This window comes from Mixophyes fleayi, chromosome 1 (genome assembly GCF_038048845.1).
Source record: "Mixophyes fleayi isolate aMixFle1 chromosome 1, aMixFle1.hap1, whole genome shotgun sequence".
In the NCBI taxonomy this organism is placed as follows: Eukaryota; Metazoa; Chordata; class Amphibia; order Anura; family Limnodynastidae; genus Mixophyes; species Mixophyes fleayi.
In genome coordinates, this window is record NC_134402.1 from 185,506,896 (window position 1) to 185,521,535 (window position 14,640).

The window sequence follows — 14,640 nt, forward strand, 5'->3', positions numbered from 1 at the left end:
ATTTTGATTGGAAAAGAGATCTTGTATACTGGACAGATGACCATGGCCTTCTCTTACGTTCTAATGGAGTTCTTGGAAATGTTAAAGTAATCCAAACTGGTGGAGCAGGTATATTCTTGCATGGTTATTTAATATGGGTGTTGGAAGAAGTAGCCTGTGCAAAGCTTATACAATTATAAATTGTAAAAAAAAAAAATACTCTTTTATATTTTGTAAATTTTTATATTCTAATTAAAGTGGTGTCCTGATGCTTTTGCAAACTTTCATTGCTGTGGGAGGGGCAAAAATGCAGCCCCATGCCCTCCTGCACTTACCCTCCCATCTGGGAACTTGTGGAGGGGAGGTTTTTAAAGTTAGCATGGCATGTATCATTCAATATGCCTCTCGGACCTGTTGCCCACCATTGTCTATTGATCAAAATGGCATCCCTATGTCAGGCAGAGGAAGTCACGTGATGCAGAAGTCATCTGTTCTAGTTAAGTCTTGCGCTCTGACTTGTTCTCACCTTTTTTTTATAAAGCCGATCATGAACAGCCAATTGGGGCAGTGGGCTGTCTGCTTCTCATCACTGTCTTTATTCATCAATATCCAAGTTTCAGGCATGCATGGGAGAATTTTCATATCCAAAGAATGTCTTGATCTAACAAATATTAAATGATTGCAAAGAACTTTTTTTTTTTTTTAATATCTATGCTGGTTAGCATTAAACTTATTTGCTCTTCCTCTAGTTTGTGTGGCAAAAATTGACATTCCTACTGGAAACATTTATTGGCTGCCCTGTGAAAGAAACAGAATATGTGTTACAAAGCACACTGGGTCTGGGACAAAGGCCATCTATGAATCCATTCACACTCTACAGAATTTGATGCTTAACTGGAAGAAGGCATTGTTGTATGTGATGGAAGATGACAAAATCCTACAGATGAATCTTGTTGGCGATGAGGTGGAGACTGTATTGAATGGCACTGGCTTTGCACATATGAGTTTAGATATAAAATCAAATAGCATTGTGTGGAGCAAAAAAGATAGTAAGTAAAACCTTAACCTCCTGTTAAATGTTGTGCAAACCTCTATTCAAATAACTTTGTTTTTTTTGGCTAATTAAAAAATGGTGGTACTATGCTCCTGTATTATAGCTAGAACTCTTCCTCAAACCTCAAATGATATTTTGGTGGCACGTAGTAGTATATTGCATTGAGTCCTAAAACCAGAAGATGGATGGACATGATAGGTTTTTTTTTTTTTTTTTGGGTGTGTACAATAGCAAGTCCAGGACTGATGAATTCCGTTTTAGAAACCTCAAATATTTTGAACTTTTCCAATAGCCAGTGTACAAAATACTGTGCTGTGTAATGAACCCCTTACAATACATATATTGTCAAACTAAAATTTCATGTTCAGTTTGTTCTATATTGGAGTGCTTGAAAAGGTTTAGCAAAGTCAATGCAAACCTATGTATATTTTGTTCTAGGTTTTTATTCATTTGGCCTTCTAAAAAAGAAACTCTTCCACTTGAAAGTTACATTCACAAGCACAGTAATGGAAGCTTTTGAGCCCTATCTGTTGGCTTATAATAATTCAATGATTGAAATATGGGATAGAGCAACCATGAAGATTGTTTCCACTGTTAAAGAAGCAAACCTGACCAAACTTATAATGGTGACATCCAGTCATATCAAAGGCAAGTTATTTTTGAAATGTTAGTTACCCACGTTTAATCTATGTGTATTAGCTTACTATTCTTGCAAATAGATTATTCTTAATGCTGTCTTTTTAAGGAAGCCACTCTGCATGCAGCTTGGACAATGGTGGCTGTATGTCTGAAGAGATCTGTGTGCCTGGCTTCAGGAATGTATTAAACTGTCTCTGTCCAGATGATCAGGATCGTTGCCATGACAGTAAGTATCCAGTGTCTTTACTCCAGTTTTGAAAACCAAGTCATAAAGAAGAATATTTAAATATAAATGGGCCTCGATTTGTAAACCTTTGTTTTGTTTTTGCCCCTCTTTCACAATGTTTTTATTGGGCTCAAAATAAATCGCAAAAGATGCCAACTGACACATTTGCTGGCTTGCGAGGATGGGGCGAGCAAAATGTAATTTAAAAAAGCAAAGCAAAAACAATTATTTTTTTTTATATATTTTGGTAAATAAGTAACCATGTTTAATTTTCCTCCTCATGGCAGTGGATACTAAAAGGTTCATTCTTTCTAGCAGTCTCGGGACAGTAACAAAAAAAATAAGCCTTTAGGAAGGTACATTAGGTGACTCCTTCCTGTGACTGTTTCTTTCCTCTCCTGGTGAGTCATGTAGCAGTGTTTACATGTTTTATTTGCTTTCTAGTTATATGGGCTTCCCTGCAGATAAGATATCTTTTGTCAGGAGGAGGTGGAATCTCTTCTGAAGCCCCAGGCATCATACTGGCAGTACTAGCTGGATAAAATGAGGTAGTGAACCGGTCTCCTGCAGCATTGGACTTCCCAGGGGAGTGGAGGAGCAAGTTCAGTGAGATCATTCCTAGCCACTGGGCTTACTCATTTACACTTTTATGACGCTCACTGCAGCTGTTATGTTACAGCAACTTAGAACAAAAACTGTCCCAAACATGGCGCACAAGGGAGCATTTTATTTTTAGATTTCACTCCGATCTTCTATTTACTATACAAACCTTGAACATTCTAAGGAAATGACTCCTCCTGTGCTAATGGAGAAACCTGAAAAAATACACCTCTTGTGAGCAGGCTCTGAATAATATCCCCCAGAGGGATACTCTGCTAAATATGTAAAAAATGCAGAACAGTCCCCTCAGAGGATGGCATTTAAAAGGTGGATGAAAGAAACATTTAGACACTCTGGTAACTAAAAAATATTTAACAGTTCCAGTGTACAGGGTTTTATTCTCACGTAAGACTAGATATTGAGGAAGTTGACGTGGAAAACATTTTTTTCCAAGATCTGATATTCATCATCCATCTATATAGCGCCAACATATTCCATAGCACTTTACAATTGGGGGCAAACATAGTAAACTTATAAACAAACTGGGTAAAACAGACAGGTGAGAAGGCTCTGCTCACAAGCTTACAATCTATGGGACAATTCAGATTGGGATCAGGAGACCTTCTTCATGAAGGTAGTTTCAATCTAGATCTCATTGATTGCCTTTTATTAAGTCTATTGATAATGTAATGGAAATTAAGGAGATGGTGGAAAAACAAATGTTACAATACATGCTTTTTCTTGATAGTAGGAGGGACTCAAACTTTACCTTTTTCACAAGACTGTTAAGGATATTGATACAAGACAAAAAAATCTGATGTAAATAGGTTGTGTTTTGTATTGCATTTCTCCTGAAAATACTGATGTGTCAATCACTGGACTTTCTAAAACTACTATAATGCCTTTAGAACAGAGGTGGTCAAGTTTAGTCCTCAAGGGCTACCAACTGTTCATGCTTTCAGGACAACTTCAGTCACTCACAGGTGAGTTAAACTTTTTGGCTTTGTCAGTAACTATACCACCTGTTTCTACAGACAGAAATCAAAACATGAGCTGTTGGTTGCCCTTGAGGACTGAACTTGAATACATCTGCTTTAGAAGATGCGACGTCTCCAAGATGGCATGCATAGGAGTGTTGAAAGTGCTCACTGGGGGCAATGATTTTCTGAGAAATATTCAGGATGGTGTAAAAAAAATTAGCTGCTTAAGATGGTTAATTGTGAAGATTCCATGGACTTTAATAGACTTTCTGAGAGGGCTGTGGCATCTGCAGTGGTAACCCATCAAGCTTTATGGTGGTGATCATGGATTGCAGATACTTTAAGAATATATTTGTATTGCTTCCGTTTGAAGGAAAGTACCTTTTTTGTGGAGCAGTAGAAATTTTTGGTTTCTAGATTACTTGAAGGAAGGCAGTATAATTATTATAACATTGTCCAAACACAAGATTTTATTCAGAAAGGCTTCAAGAGTATCCCCCAGAAGTTTGAGGCCAAACAATCCAAGTTTTGAGTTTCCACTACAAACCATTTCATAGCCTCCAGACAAAAATTTCAGATGCACAGGCAATGAGAAATTTTCCAATTTTTGATAGATTCCCAAGAGGTTTATCAATAGGTGGGCCTAATGGTGGGAGGTTCACAGAAGAATGGGCCTTAATGACTAGATGCATGGGTCTTGACAAGGGGGTATGAGAGGATATACATTAGAATTTCCCAAACATCCAGGGAACAAGGTTCGAAGATCTCCACCAGAAAGATTGGACATGTTAGAAAATCTAAAATAAGTGCGGAAATCCCCCCCAGTGCCCAAACCAAATGCAGTCCAGATTCTCCTAGGAAATCGCACACATTTCAATAATAAAATACAATAAAACTGTAAAGAAAATATCTGTGCTATTGATGTCCCCGATGGAGATAAATAAAATTTAAATTGTAATATGTGCGGCGCTGCAGCTACCTTGTAAATAAAAAACATAGACCTCACGGGATAAACAGTACAGGACAATACTACTTTGATTCTGGTCTGTCTTGGAGCCTTTAGAGTCTGTTTGGCTGGAGCAGTTGTAAGTATAGAGACAGGAGGGAAGAGGGCCCTGCTTGTGAGCTTGCATACTAAAGGAAGGGCAAACGGACAGCTGGCTCACAAGGGAGTCAGTGGAGAGGATCAGGTGCAAGAGGAGCATGGACAGGGGAGGAGGTTAAGAGGATGGCTGGTGGGCTTTGAGGAACAGATGACTTTTTTTATGTGACCGTTTTAAGGTGCACATGTTGAGGGACAGTCTGCTACAGCAAGGGAGGTCTTTTCTTTCCAGTGGAGGGGGCAGCCCAGAAGAGAGCTTAAATTCTGTGTATATTATGTATAATTTTTAATGAACCTTTCATTTTCTCCATATCTTTGCATATTTTTTTTTTTTTTTTTTACCCCCTCCTTTCCAAAATGTTGATTGCCATCCTCATGGTAACTGAAGAGCACTCCAAAGTAACAAGCTTGTATTCACTGTATGTGGTTAACAGGGTGGAAGCAGTAGATGCTCTCTCAATGAGATGGCAGTTCAGTCATGGATATGCATTTCCTCCAGTTACCATGATTTCCAGGTTACTGGGATTAGAAAGAACAAAGTAAATAAAATTATGATACTGGGGTCAAATATGGCATCCCTAGCCATAATTCTGGAAACCAACGGTAAGTCTACTGAGCAAAGGCTGTTAAGGCAGAAAGGTTTCTCGAACTATGTATTATCCATTTCATTTGGAGGCCAGAAATGGGTATAATTCTAAGATGGACTGCTTTCCATCCTTGGACCGTTTTTCAGCAACGGGTGCACTTTGAGCAGTGTAATAAAGTAGTTCTTTTGTTAATCACATTCTGATGTTTCTACAAGAGTTTAGCAGTGAACACGCTTGAAGTAAAGCATTCTGCCTTAACGACATTACTAAACAGGAAATTGGCTACAGATTTTTGTTATAAGATTGACGCAGATCACATAAAATAAATCCGTACTTAATCGGCCTCTGGCAGCATGGGATTTTAGCTTTCCATTTTTTAGATGTCCTCATTGACATGCCATTTCAACAGTTGCAGTTATATCTTTGACACTGCTTTTCTTTAAAAGTTGGTTTCTAGCTACAATTACTTAATGGATAATTGGAGATAACCCTGTATTCACCTATGCAACTTGGCCTAATTATGAGTAATGACCGTTAGACTTTATGTGAGATCATTTGGGATTTCAGTATCACTATGAAACCATAGTGGTGCAGAGAAATGGAGGTTTTGTTTAGTGTGTTTGGTTTGTTTGTTTTTTTTTTGTTTAAATGTAGCTTTATGTACCTTTTTTGGCAGCCAGATGATTTTGTTTCTCCAACTTTTTTTTATTGTATGCATGGTAGGTTTTGTGGTTTGGTGTGTATTAGATTTCGGCTGGTATGAAATATGTAACTTCTCACTATATAAAATTTCTGATGTAACACACAAAATATTCTCTTTGCAGTTGAGGAAGCCTCACCAGAAAAATTGCCTTTCCCAGAGACTTTATTTTGTCCACGGACCTTTGTCTCATGCCGGGATGGAAAAGAATGTGTCTCTTCAGATTTTGTATGCGATGGTGAGAAGGACTGCTTGGATGGTTCTGATGAGGATGATTGCACAGCTTTTTGTAGCAATGCAGGTAAACAATTCTTGCTAGATTCCTCAAAGCCAAATACATGCTATTTATTAAAGTCTAGCTTATTCTTGATCAAATTTTTCTCATTTTACATGGCACTGTTCTACAGTGCTCTTCACAAATCTGCTCATGCAGGATTTCATTGCCCAAATGAGCTTACACTCTAACTCTTGTACCTGGAAGATAAAGGGATATTATCTAAGGTCACAAGAAGCTGACAATGGGGTTGAATATTTAACCAGAATCAAAATAAGCACAAAAGTCGTTTAAACTTGTTAACTAGGAAAACTGATTCATCCTCCTCCCAAAGCTACATAGGTACAGACTGGTCATGCTTCCTTCAAATAGGGCAGAACAAGCCCACAGTCTAAACCTGACATTGCAGTAGAAGGGTGAGTTGGACCTGATTCTACTACCTGCTAAAATATCTATCTTTGGTTCTTTCAAGCCTGAAAGTGTATATATGTATTGAGGTAACTTGAAGCAGATTCTACAAGGGCATCTCATTCCATCATGTGTGGAATGTGCAGAGGCTTTTAGAGTAGATCTGTTGTGCGGTTACTTAATAAGATGACAAGCATTCATGAAGCATTAGATTATCCCTATATGATGCTTTAACTGACTACTAGACATCTAAAGGGAAATAATCAAGTCTTATGGATTCACTCCCTATCTGCTGTATAAAATTCTCCATATTCTAACTTGGAAGAGGAAGCAGGACTTTAGTTCACTTTGAGAAAAAGGGATTTACTCACAGTAAAGCTCTCTGACTCATGCTTCAGATAGCCATTGTAGGAGACTGCTCTCTACAAATCCTCACCACTTTTCTCCCTTTTATATTATCACTTATATCAGGGGCAAACGCAGGATTTAGAAGGGGGGGTTTCCGCCCCCCCGAAAAAAATTAAAAATATTGCATGCGCAGCAGCTCCATTTCGGCGCGTCTGAATTCTACAGAAATTCCAGAAATCCCCCCCCTGCATGCGGCACTGTATATTGAAAGTATATGCTATCTATTCTCTCTTACAAGGTTTGAAAGCACATTATTTTTTTGGTTGTCACTTTTCAAGTGGAAACCAGACCATTATTTCAAGTTGTCTTATTACTAAACGCTTTATTTCAAGGTATGTTTCAGTGCTTAAAAGGTATAAAATGTATTGACGAGCGATATCGATGTGATGGTGTATCCCAATGTCCTGACGGATCTGATGAGCGAAACTGCTGGACACCATCTGAGAGCTGTGCCTTGCGTTGTGATAGGAATGGTCGCTGCATCCCCAAGAGCTGGTTATGTGATAATAAAGCAGACTGCTTTGATGAGACAGATGAGCAAGGATGTGGTAAGCAGTCTAGCTGTTTGGTTGTTTTTTTTTTCTTGTGTTTGGTTTTTTTTTTTTTTTTTTTTTTTGTTATTCCTCCCCACCAACACCAGATCAAAATGTAGCTCTTTAGCCATGATCATGCATAGATTTACCTCTGCACAAGACCTTTCCTCCTTCTGGCTGGGCATGGAAAAGGATACTAACCTGCAATAGCTGGAAGACCTCTTTGGGGCGGGAAAGGGGGGGCGTAATTAAGACATTGAGTGCGTGCAAATTAAGGCTAGGTCAGAGGGACTGAGTCATTAAGGAGAGGAAAGATTAAAGGAGTAACTTTGCACCTTGGCAAAACCATGTTGCATTGGAGGGGGAGATTATTTAAAATGTGTGGACAGATTTATAGTTTGGGTAGGGCATGTCCTAGAAGATCAACTTTAAATTTCAGTGTAACAATAGAGCTATTAAGTAAATTACTGGCTCTTTTTACGTGTAGCACACAAATACTTAAGTGTGAAATAATAAACTAATCTCCACATCTTGCATTGTAACAAGTGGTATATCTTTTTTTTTTTTTTTTTTTTTTTTTTTTTGCTCGCCTTCGTGATTAATGCACAAAGAGTGTAAGTGGCTGATTTTCAGGACTAGTTTGAGATCCATGCTAAAATCGCCTGCTTTCTTGTGCAGCATTTAGCATTGCATGGAAGCATTGTGTATTGGTTCTAGTGTGCAGGGAACTCTAATTACCCTGTCTACTATGTCCAGGCAAATAGACTTAGAGCTGGGGCAGGAGATGAGCTGTTGCTTAAAGTGTCCATGTTTCAATTCAGTCAGAAGTGCCTATCCTCAGTTACATGTGCATGAAGCTCTCAATCCAGCACAGACTTTGAGGAACTTTCAAATCCAAATCCAATAGAGACCAAAAAGAACAGGTTCTGTGGCTGATGGAAGCCAGGTGAGATGTGGACATGTTATGTAATTGGTTTGATTTATGTGTTCTTTATTAAAGGAATGAGATGGCAACGTTGTAAGAGGGTATTTGAAAATGGTAAAACATGATCAATTTGTGTCTAGAAAATTAGCCAAAACTTTCCAACAGGTCTGTCTTATAGAGTTATGGTCAAACACCATTCAAGAGTTAAATTGTCTTCATTTGTGCTTTTCTTTGTCAACTCAAAACCTTTCTGCACCGTTTTACATTTAGAGGATCACATTGGCAACATGCTGGCCTAGCCCCTCCTAAGTCAATCTTTAATGTGGGAGTTGGTAGAACTAAAAAAATTTGAAGTATTTGTAGACTTTAATTCTTTATGCTACAGGTTCTAGCAGCACCTTCATCTCCTGCTTGTTTACCCAGTTTTGTCAGGCCTAAAACATTACATGCTCTGACCCTAGTGAAATGTACCTGCCATCTTGCACTGAATAAATTTGCAATGATTCAGATTCTAGAGATGTACTTCTGAATATTGAATAAGAAGTCTGTGCATGTGTTTTGCTCCTATTTTTTTAAAAAATAGAAAAATCTAATATCTGCAAGTAATGACACTGATAATGCCTCATATAATTTCTATATGATTTCTCTTCTAGAACAAAAGCAATGCAGTAGCAGCAAGTTCCGGTGTATGAATGGCCTATGTCTTCCTAGGACCATGGTTTGTGATGGAGACAATGATTGTGGTGACTTCTCAGATGAAGCAAATTGCACAATCTCTAAACCTGTGCACTGTCAGAGGGGAGAAGTCAAGTGTGAAAGTGGTGAATGCATCCTGAAGGAATGGAAATGTGATGGTGCCAATGACTGCAAAGATGGAAGTGATGAAAAGGTATGCTACATCTTTGCCACTTTTACGCTGCCTTTTAAGACTATTTATTTGTCTGCTGCTTTTTAAGAAAGCTGTATTTTTGCAAATGAGGTTAAAAGATATCAACTTTCCTAGAACTGTTTGGTTACACCAGTAACCAATCTTAATCAAAACATTATATGGAAAATAATAATGTATATCAACATATAGCGCCAGCAAATTCTATAGCCCTTTACATTTGTAATATAATAAAAGAGCGATGTTCTCTGGTGCAATGGATGTTGAATTGGGTGCAAAATTTATTCAAACAGAAGAATAATAAAAGAATAAAACACATAAAGCATACATGGTCCGGACCAATAAGAATTCGGTATACATAAAATTGCAATGAAGTAACTTGGGTAGGTAATAGGAGAACATTTTTATGTGGTGTGTGTTTTTTTTTTTTTTGTTTTTTTATATTCATTACTCTTTTTTTTTCTTTTGAATAAATGCTGCACTTAATTCAACATCCATTGCGCCAGGGAACACTGCTCCTTTTATTATATGTCCACTAGGGGAAGGGGGAAGGAGCCCACCCCCTTGCACAAAGTATTCCCACACAAGGCAGCATCATACATACTACATAGAAGGGAAGCACAGTTTATACCCCACCACTTTTGTTATTACTTTACAATTGTAACCATATTATCATGTTTTATATGGTCAGTTTTAGGCCACATAAGTTATATTGATTTGGCAATGTAACAGCAGCGTGTGGCCAGCATTTATTAAACCATGGTAAGATTTATGTATAAAATAAAAAATTGTTGTTTCCTATGTTCTAAGAGGGATAGGAAAAGCTAAAATGTCATGTCGTCACTTTTTTTTTTTTTTTTTTTTTTCCTCTTCCCTCCCCAATTTTAGGAGTGTAAATTTGAGACAATTGAATGTAAAGTAGCACAGTGGGCATGTGCACGCAAAGATCAATGTATCCCATCCTTCTGGCAGTGTGATGGAGAAAAGGACTGTAGAGATGGCAGTGATGAAACTCGCTGTAAGTTTTTATTATCTACATAGAACTGGGCCACAAAACTGAACAAAATTGTGCTAAATGTGAGTACAGTTGTTGGCAAATGAAGATACAAACGTAACAAAAAAATCAAAACTGTTTGAGATGGCAAAGACTGATCTACTTGGCATCATATACACACGTTTTAAACGGAAGGTAATTTGTGTAATACCCAGTTTTAAGGTCCTCATTATATTGACTATAGTGGTCTTTAAATGACTTCAGATACTTGCAGATATGAAGCTGGGTAAAAAAATTAGTCATATATGAACACTAGTGCAACTTCTCTAAAATATAACTATGTTAATTTTGGGATGCACAAAGTAAATTATGTTCACTTGGCCTCATTTAATCTTTAGCAGTTGGGTGTTCATTGTACCAACACTTATTAAATTTAATTTATGAAGATAAAACTAAATGCATAGCTAAAATAACAAATCCAAAGGTAGGATGATCAGGTGAGCTATTATAATCCAGTATATAAATGGATGCACTGACATATTTACTGTATGTATACCATGCATGCTAATGAATATGTATCTGGATTTACAAGGCTGACCTGGGAATTGTGTGGTACAATTGTACATCTTTAAAAATGAACATATCTGTTTTTAAACTGTACAGAAACATACCACAAAAATAATTCATTCTACTAGACTCATACCTGTCCCAACTCTGTAGCATCCACACCATTACACCACATGCTCCTCTATCCTCCTTTAGTATCATTAAGCAGAGGGGAATTGGCACGAGAACAGTTATTGTGCTTGCCAAAAACCTATTTAGCATGGTGTGGTGGCTTTTTTTAAAAAAAAATCATTATTGTATCTTGGTGTTTAAAAATAAAAAGCTACACACCATGCTAAACAGGTTTTGGCAAGCACAATATCCGTTCTTCTGCCAATTCTCCTCCGCCTAATGAGTAAAACACAGATAAGACTTTGTGCTAGTATTTCAGCATTGACATTAGTTGGGAAGCTTAAAGCCTACCATACTTCAGCTGCAACAGGTTACCACAATTACAAAGTCTATGATAAAGTGGCATAAAAGATGTATTGGGAAGCCTTTACTTTGACAAAAAAGGTTGGTATCAGTAAATCCCTAGATTTACAGACTGGGGAGCACTTGAACTCTGCAGCCCCCTGGTTTTATCAATTTTCCTAGAACCTTTTGTGCCAGTTTCCGCAACTTTTTTTTAATCTATTATAGAGTGTGCCAAATAAAGTTCTCACTTTGACAAATAATGTAGGCTTGTATAGCTTCAATGTAGCTTGAACACTAATTATAAAACAAAAATTTTTGTATGTAGGACTCTACCATGTAACAGGTTAAGCACCTACAATTGTTGGCTGTATCTTTATTTCCACTTTAAATTGTCCTCCATGCACAACCTATAACCAGTGTGCACTGCTACACAATGAGACTATAGCTTACTAGAATGTTTCCTCTCTTGCCTGCTATACATCTGACCACTTAAATGCATCTCTTTAAGGTGAGATCCAAAACTGCAAACATGACATGTTCCGGTGTAAAAACTTTGACTGCGTTCCTACTGAGGTTGTTTGTGATGGGAAATCTGACTGCTTGGATAGCTCAGATGAAGGGGGGAAATGTAATGAGACGTGTGGAGAAGACTGTTCGCTTGCATGTTTTCTGTCCCCAATTGGTCCGGTAAGTAACAATTTACAAGCTTGGATATCTCAGAATTACAAAATGTGTACTTTTTAAGTACAAGTGCTGATTTTAAAAGCCCACTTGATCATGATATTTTTTTGACCACTTATACTATTGATTATTCTCTACATGCAGGAAGTCAATGTTTTTTTTAGAAAACCTTTACATTTTGGAACAGTGTACAATTTTACCTTTTTAATATGCTGCTACTCTATCTTCAGAGAAGTTGATGGAACCAGTCAGTGCTGCTCAAGGATGAGCACCAATTCAGCTTAAAATACACTATATGGAATATAAATAACATGTTTTAAAAGAGCTTGCGGTTGACAGAATCGAATGAGAACTTTACAAAAAAGTGTTCTGCAGTAAATTAAACTTGCTAGCTGCACTACAATATATGATAGTGACCTAATGTTGAAGCATTTGTGTGATCTAATTTGATAAAAATTATTGGAAGGCATTAATGTATGGCTTGTTGCACTGAAAAGCTGGCTCATGTCCGCTTTGGCCAGAGAACTGACACTTGCAAGACTGACTACATGCAATTTGGCTTCTGATTTCATCTTTATTGGCAATGTGGGTAAATGAGGTCAGAAGACTCACACAATTGGTCGGTGTACAGTAATCTTAAGTCTGCATTAAGTGTCCCATTGTGTCATAAATTAACTTCGAGGCTTTATTAACAATAATAATAATCTTATAAGGCGCCACAAAGGGTCTGCAACGCCATACATTACCTATACAGAGAACCAAAACACAACATGATACAAAAATATATACAAACACAGGTGACTGGGTAAAGCAAATCAGATTATTTCTGGGACAGATAGTGAAAGGGATGGTAGAAATCAGCGAGAAGTAGGTTGAAGCTTAAGAAAACAGGGCTATCGAAGCAGGCCAAGAGGTACAGAGGGAGATGGAATAGTAGAAGGAGCACACAAGGAAAGAGGGCCCTGCTACTGAGAGCTTACATCCTAAAGGGAATGGGAAGACACAAATAAGGTGGTACTAACTGGGGGAGAAAGCCAGGACAAAGAAGTTATGAGGAGGACTGATAGGCTTGAATAAAGAAATGCCATGTTCTGGGTAAGGGTGTGCACCGGCCACTTTTGGTCTTTTGGTGTTTTGGGTTCTGATTAGCCTGAGGTTTTGGGTTCTAAATTTGTTTTGCCAAAACACCCCACGAAAGGTTTTGGTTCTGATTTTTTTTATTTATTTTTTTTAAAAAGTGCTAAAATCTATTTTTTGTTTTTTCACTCCTACACTATTATTAACCTCTAACATTCATTTCCACTAATTTCCAGTCTATTCTGAACATCTCAATATTTTTAGTCCAAAAGGTTGCACCGAGGTAGCTGGATGACTAAGCTAAGCGACACAAGTTTAATTTGGTGAGCAAGAAAAATCATCCTGAATAACTGGAACCCTTGTTTGCTTTGTGTAGGAGGAAGAATATTCATAAACTATGCTCACACCGCACCTTTTTGACCCACAGGAAGTTATTTTCTTGTTACCTGGCTCTTTCTCCCCACCCCACAACATGTCAAAAAGATGAACCCCATTTTTATTTAGTATTTATTTCCCATTTTTATATCTGAAACAATGATGCATAACAGTGCAGCCAAACGTCAGCATAATATCTCGTACCACCATATACAGTCTGATGCCCAATAAAATAGCTGTGTGTCTACCCATGTCCTGTATAGCTGTAGCAAAATACGACCCCATGGTAACCATGTATGATCACATGCCCATCATATACAGCATAATAGCATCATATCCACAAACGTCCCAAGCAACCACATACCATATATCCCCATATCTAGCATATCCACCACAGTCCTGTCAACCACATACAGTTCTGTGCATCATGCCCAACGCAGTATAACAGCATCATGCCCATCTCTGCACCCAGGATAAAAGCCTCATGCCAGCCACATGTGTGCTAGACACAACAGCCTTATTTCTACCACATATAACATCTTGTCCACCATATCTAACCCTATGCCTTATCACATTTAGTCCTATGCAAAATACATTTTCCAGTGCATGGCAGCCTCATGCCCATCACAGCACTATCCACTATACACTGCCCAGTGCATCACCCATGTAAGTACTAAACCACACCTCCCATCTGTCTTCCTTGATCCTCCTCTCTTCGGGATCTCGCGAGATCCGACGGCGTGATGACGAGGTTTTGCCTCGTTCTGAGGTTCGTGGTCGGCGGGAACCCCCGAACAGTGCTCGGGGACGGGCTCGGATCGGCACTGTTCGGGGGAAGGTTCTGACTTAATAATTCCGGACCCGCTCATCTCTAGTTCTGGGCAGACCCAGGCTGAGTGTGAACTGAAAAATTACACTGATTAAAAATGCAGGATCAATGACAAATGTTTACAGATAAACTGTTTCAATCCTCCATCCTCAAGTTCACTTAAACCACTTCAAGCTGGGAATTTGCCGGCGTGGGAGGCTCTTTTCCCCTGCAATATCCCTGGTTCATATACCTGGGATGTTGTAGGGGTGGCAATGTGGAAGTGGTATAAGTGAACTTGAGGATGCAGGATTGAAACAGGTTATCTGTAAACACTTTGTCATTGATCCTGTATTTTTATCAGAGTATAATGTTTGGGCC

General features: G+C 38.2%; 1 protein-coding gene and 1 long non-coding RNA gene across 2 annotated transcripts in view; both read left to right on the plus strand.

The window, feature by feature from the left end:
- Nucleotides 1-817: 817 nt before the first annotated feature.
- Nucleotides 818-1,892, plus strand: LOC142106827 (uncharacterized). Its single transcript, XR_012679796.1, has 3 exons — nucleotides 818-1,028; nucleotides 1,472-1,685; nucleotides 1,783-1,892. It is a non-coding gene; the product is annotated as an uncharacterized LOC142106827 (long non-coding RNA).
- A 1,504-nt stretch (nucleotides 1,893-3,396) lies between these two features.
- Nucleotides 3,397-14,640, plus strand: part of LOC142141587 (low-density lipoprotein receptor-related protein 2-like) — a 29,005-nt gene continuing 17,761 nt past the window's right edge. Inside the window, exons 1-6 of the mRNA XM_075200253.1 lie at nucleotides 3,397-3,481; nucleotides 5,992-6,168; nucleotides 7,290-7,505; nucleotides 9,069-9,304; nucleotides 10,190-10,319; nucleotides 11,827-12,005. Coding sequence (XP_075056354.1) covers nucleotides 3,397-3,481; nucleotides 5,992-6,168; nucleotides 7,290-7,505; nucleotides 9,069-9,304; nucleotides 10,190-10,319; nucleotides 11,827-12,005 — 1,023 coding nt within the window. The remainder of the gene's footprint in view (nucleotides 3,482-5,991; nucleotides 6,169-7,289; nucleotides 7,506-9,068; nucleotides 9,305-10,189; nucleotides 10,320-11,826; nucleotides 12,006-14,640) is intronic.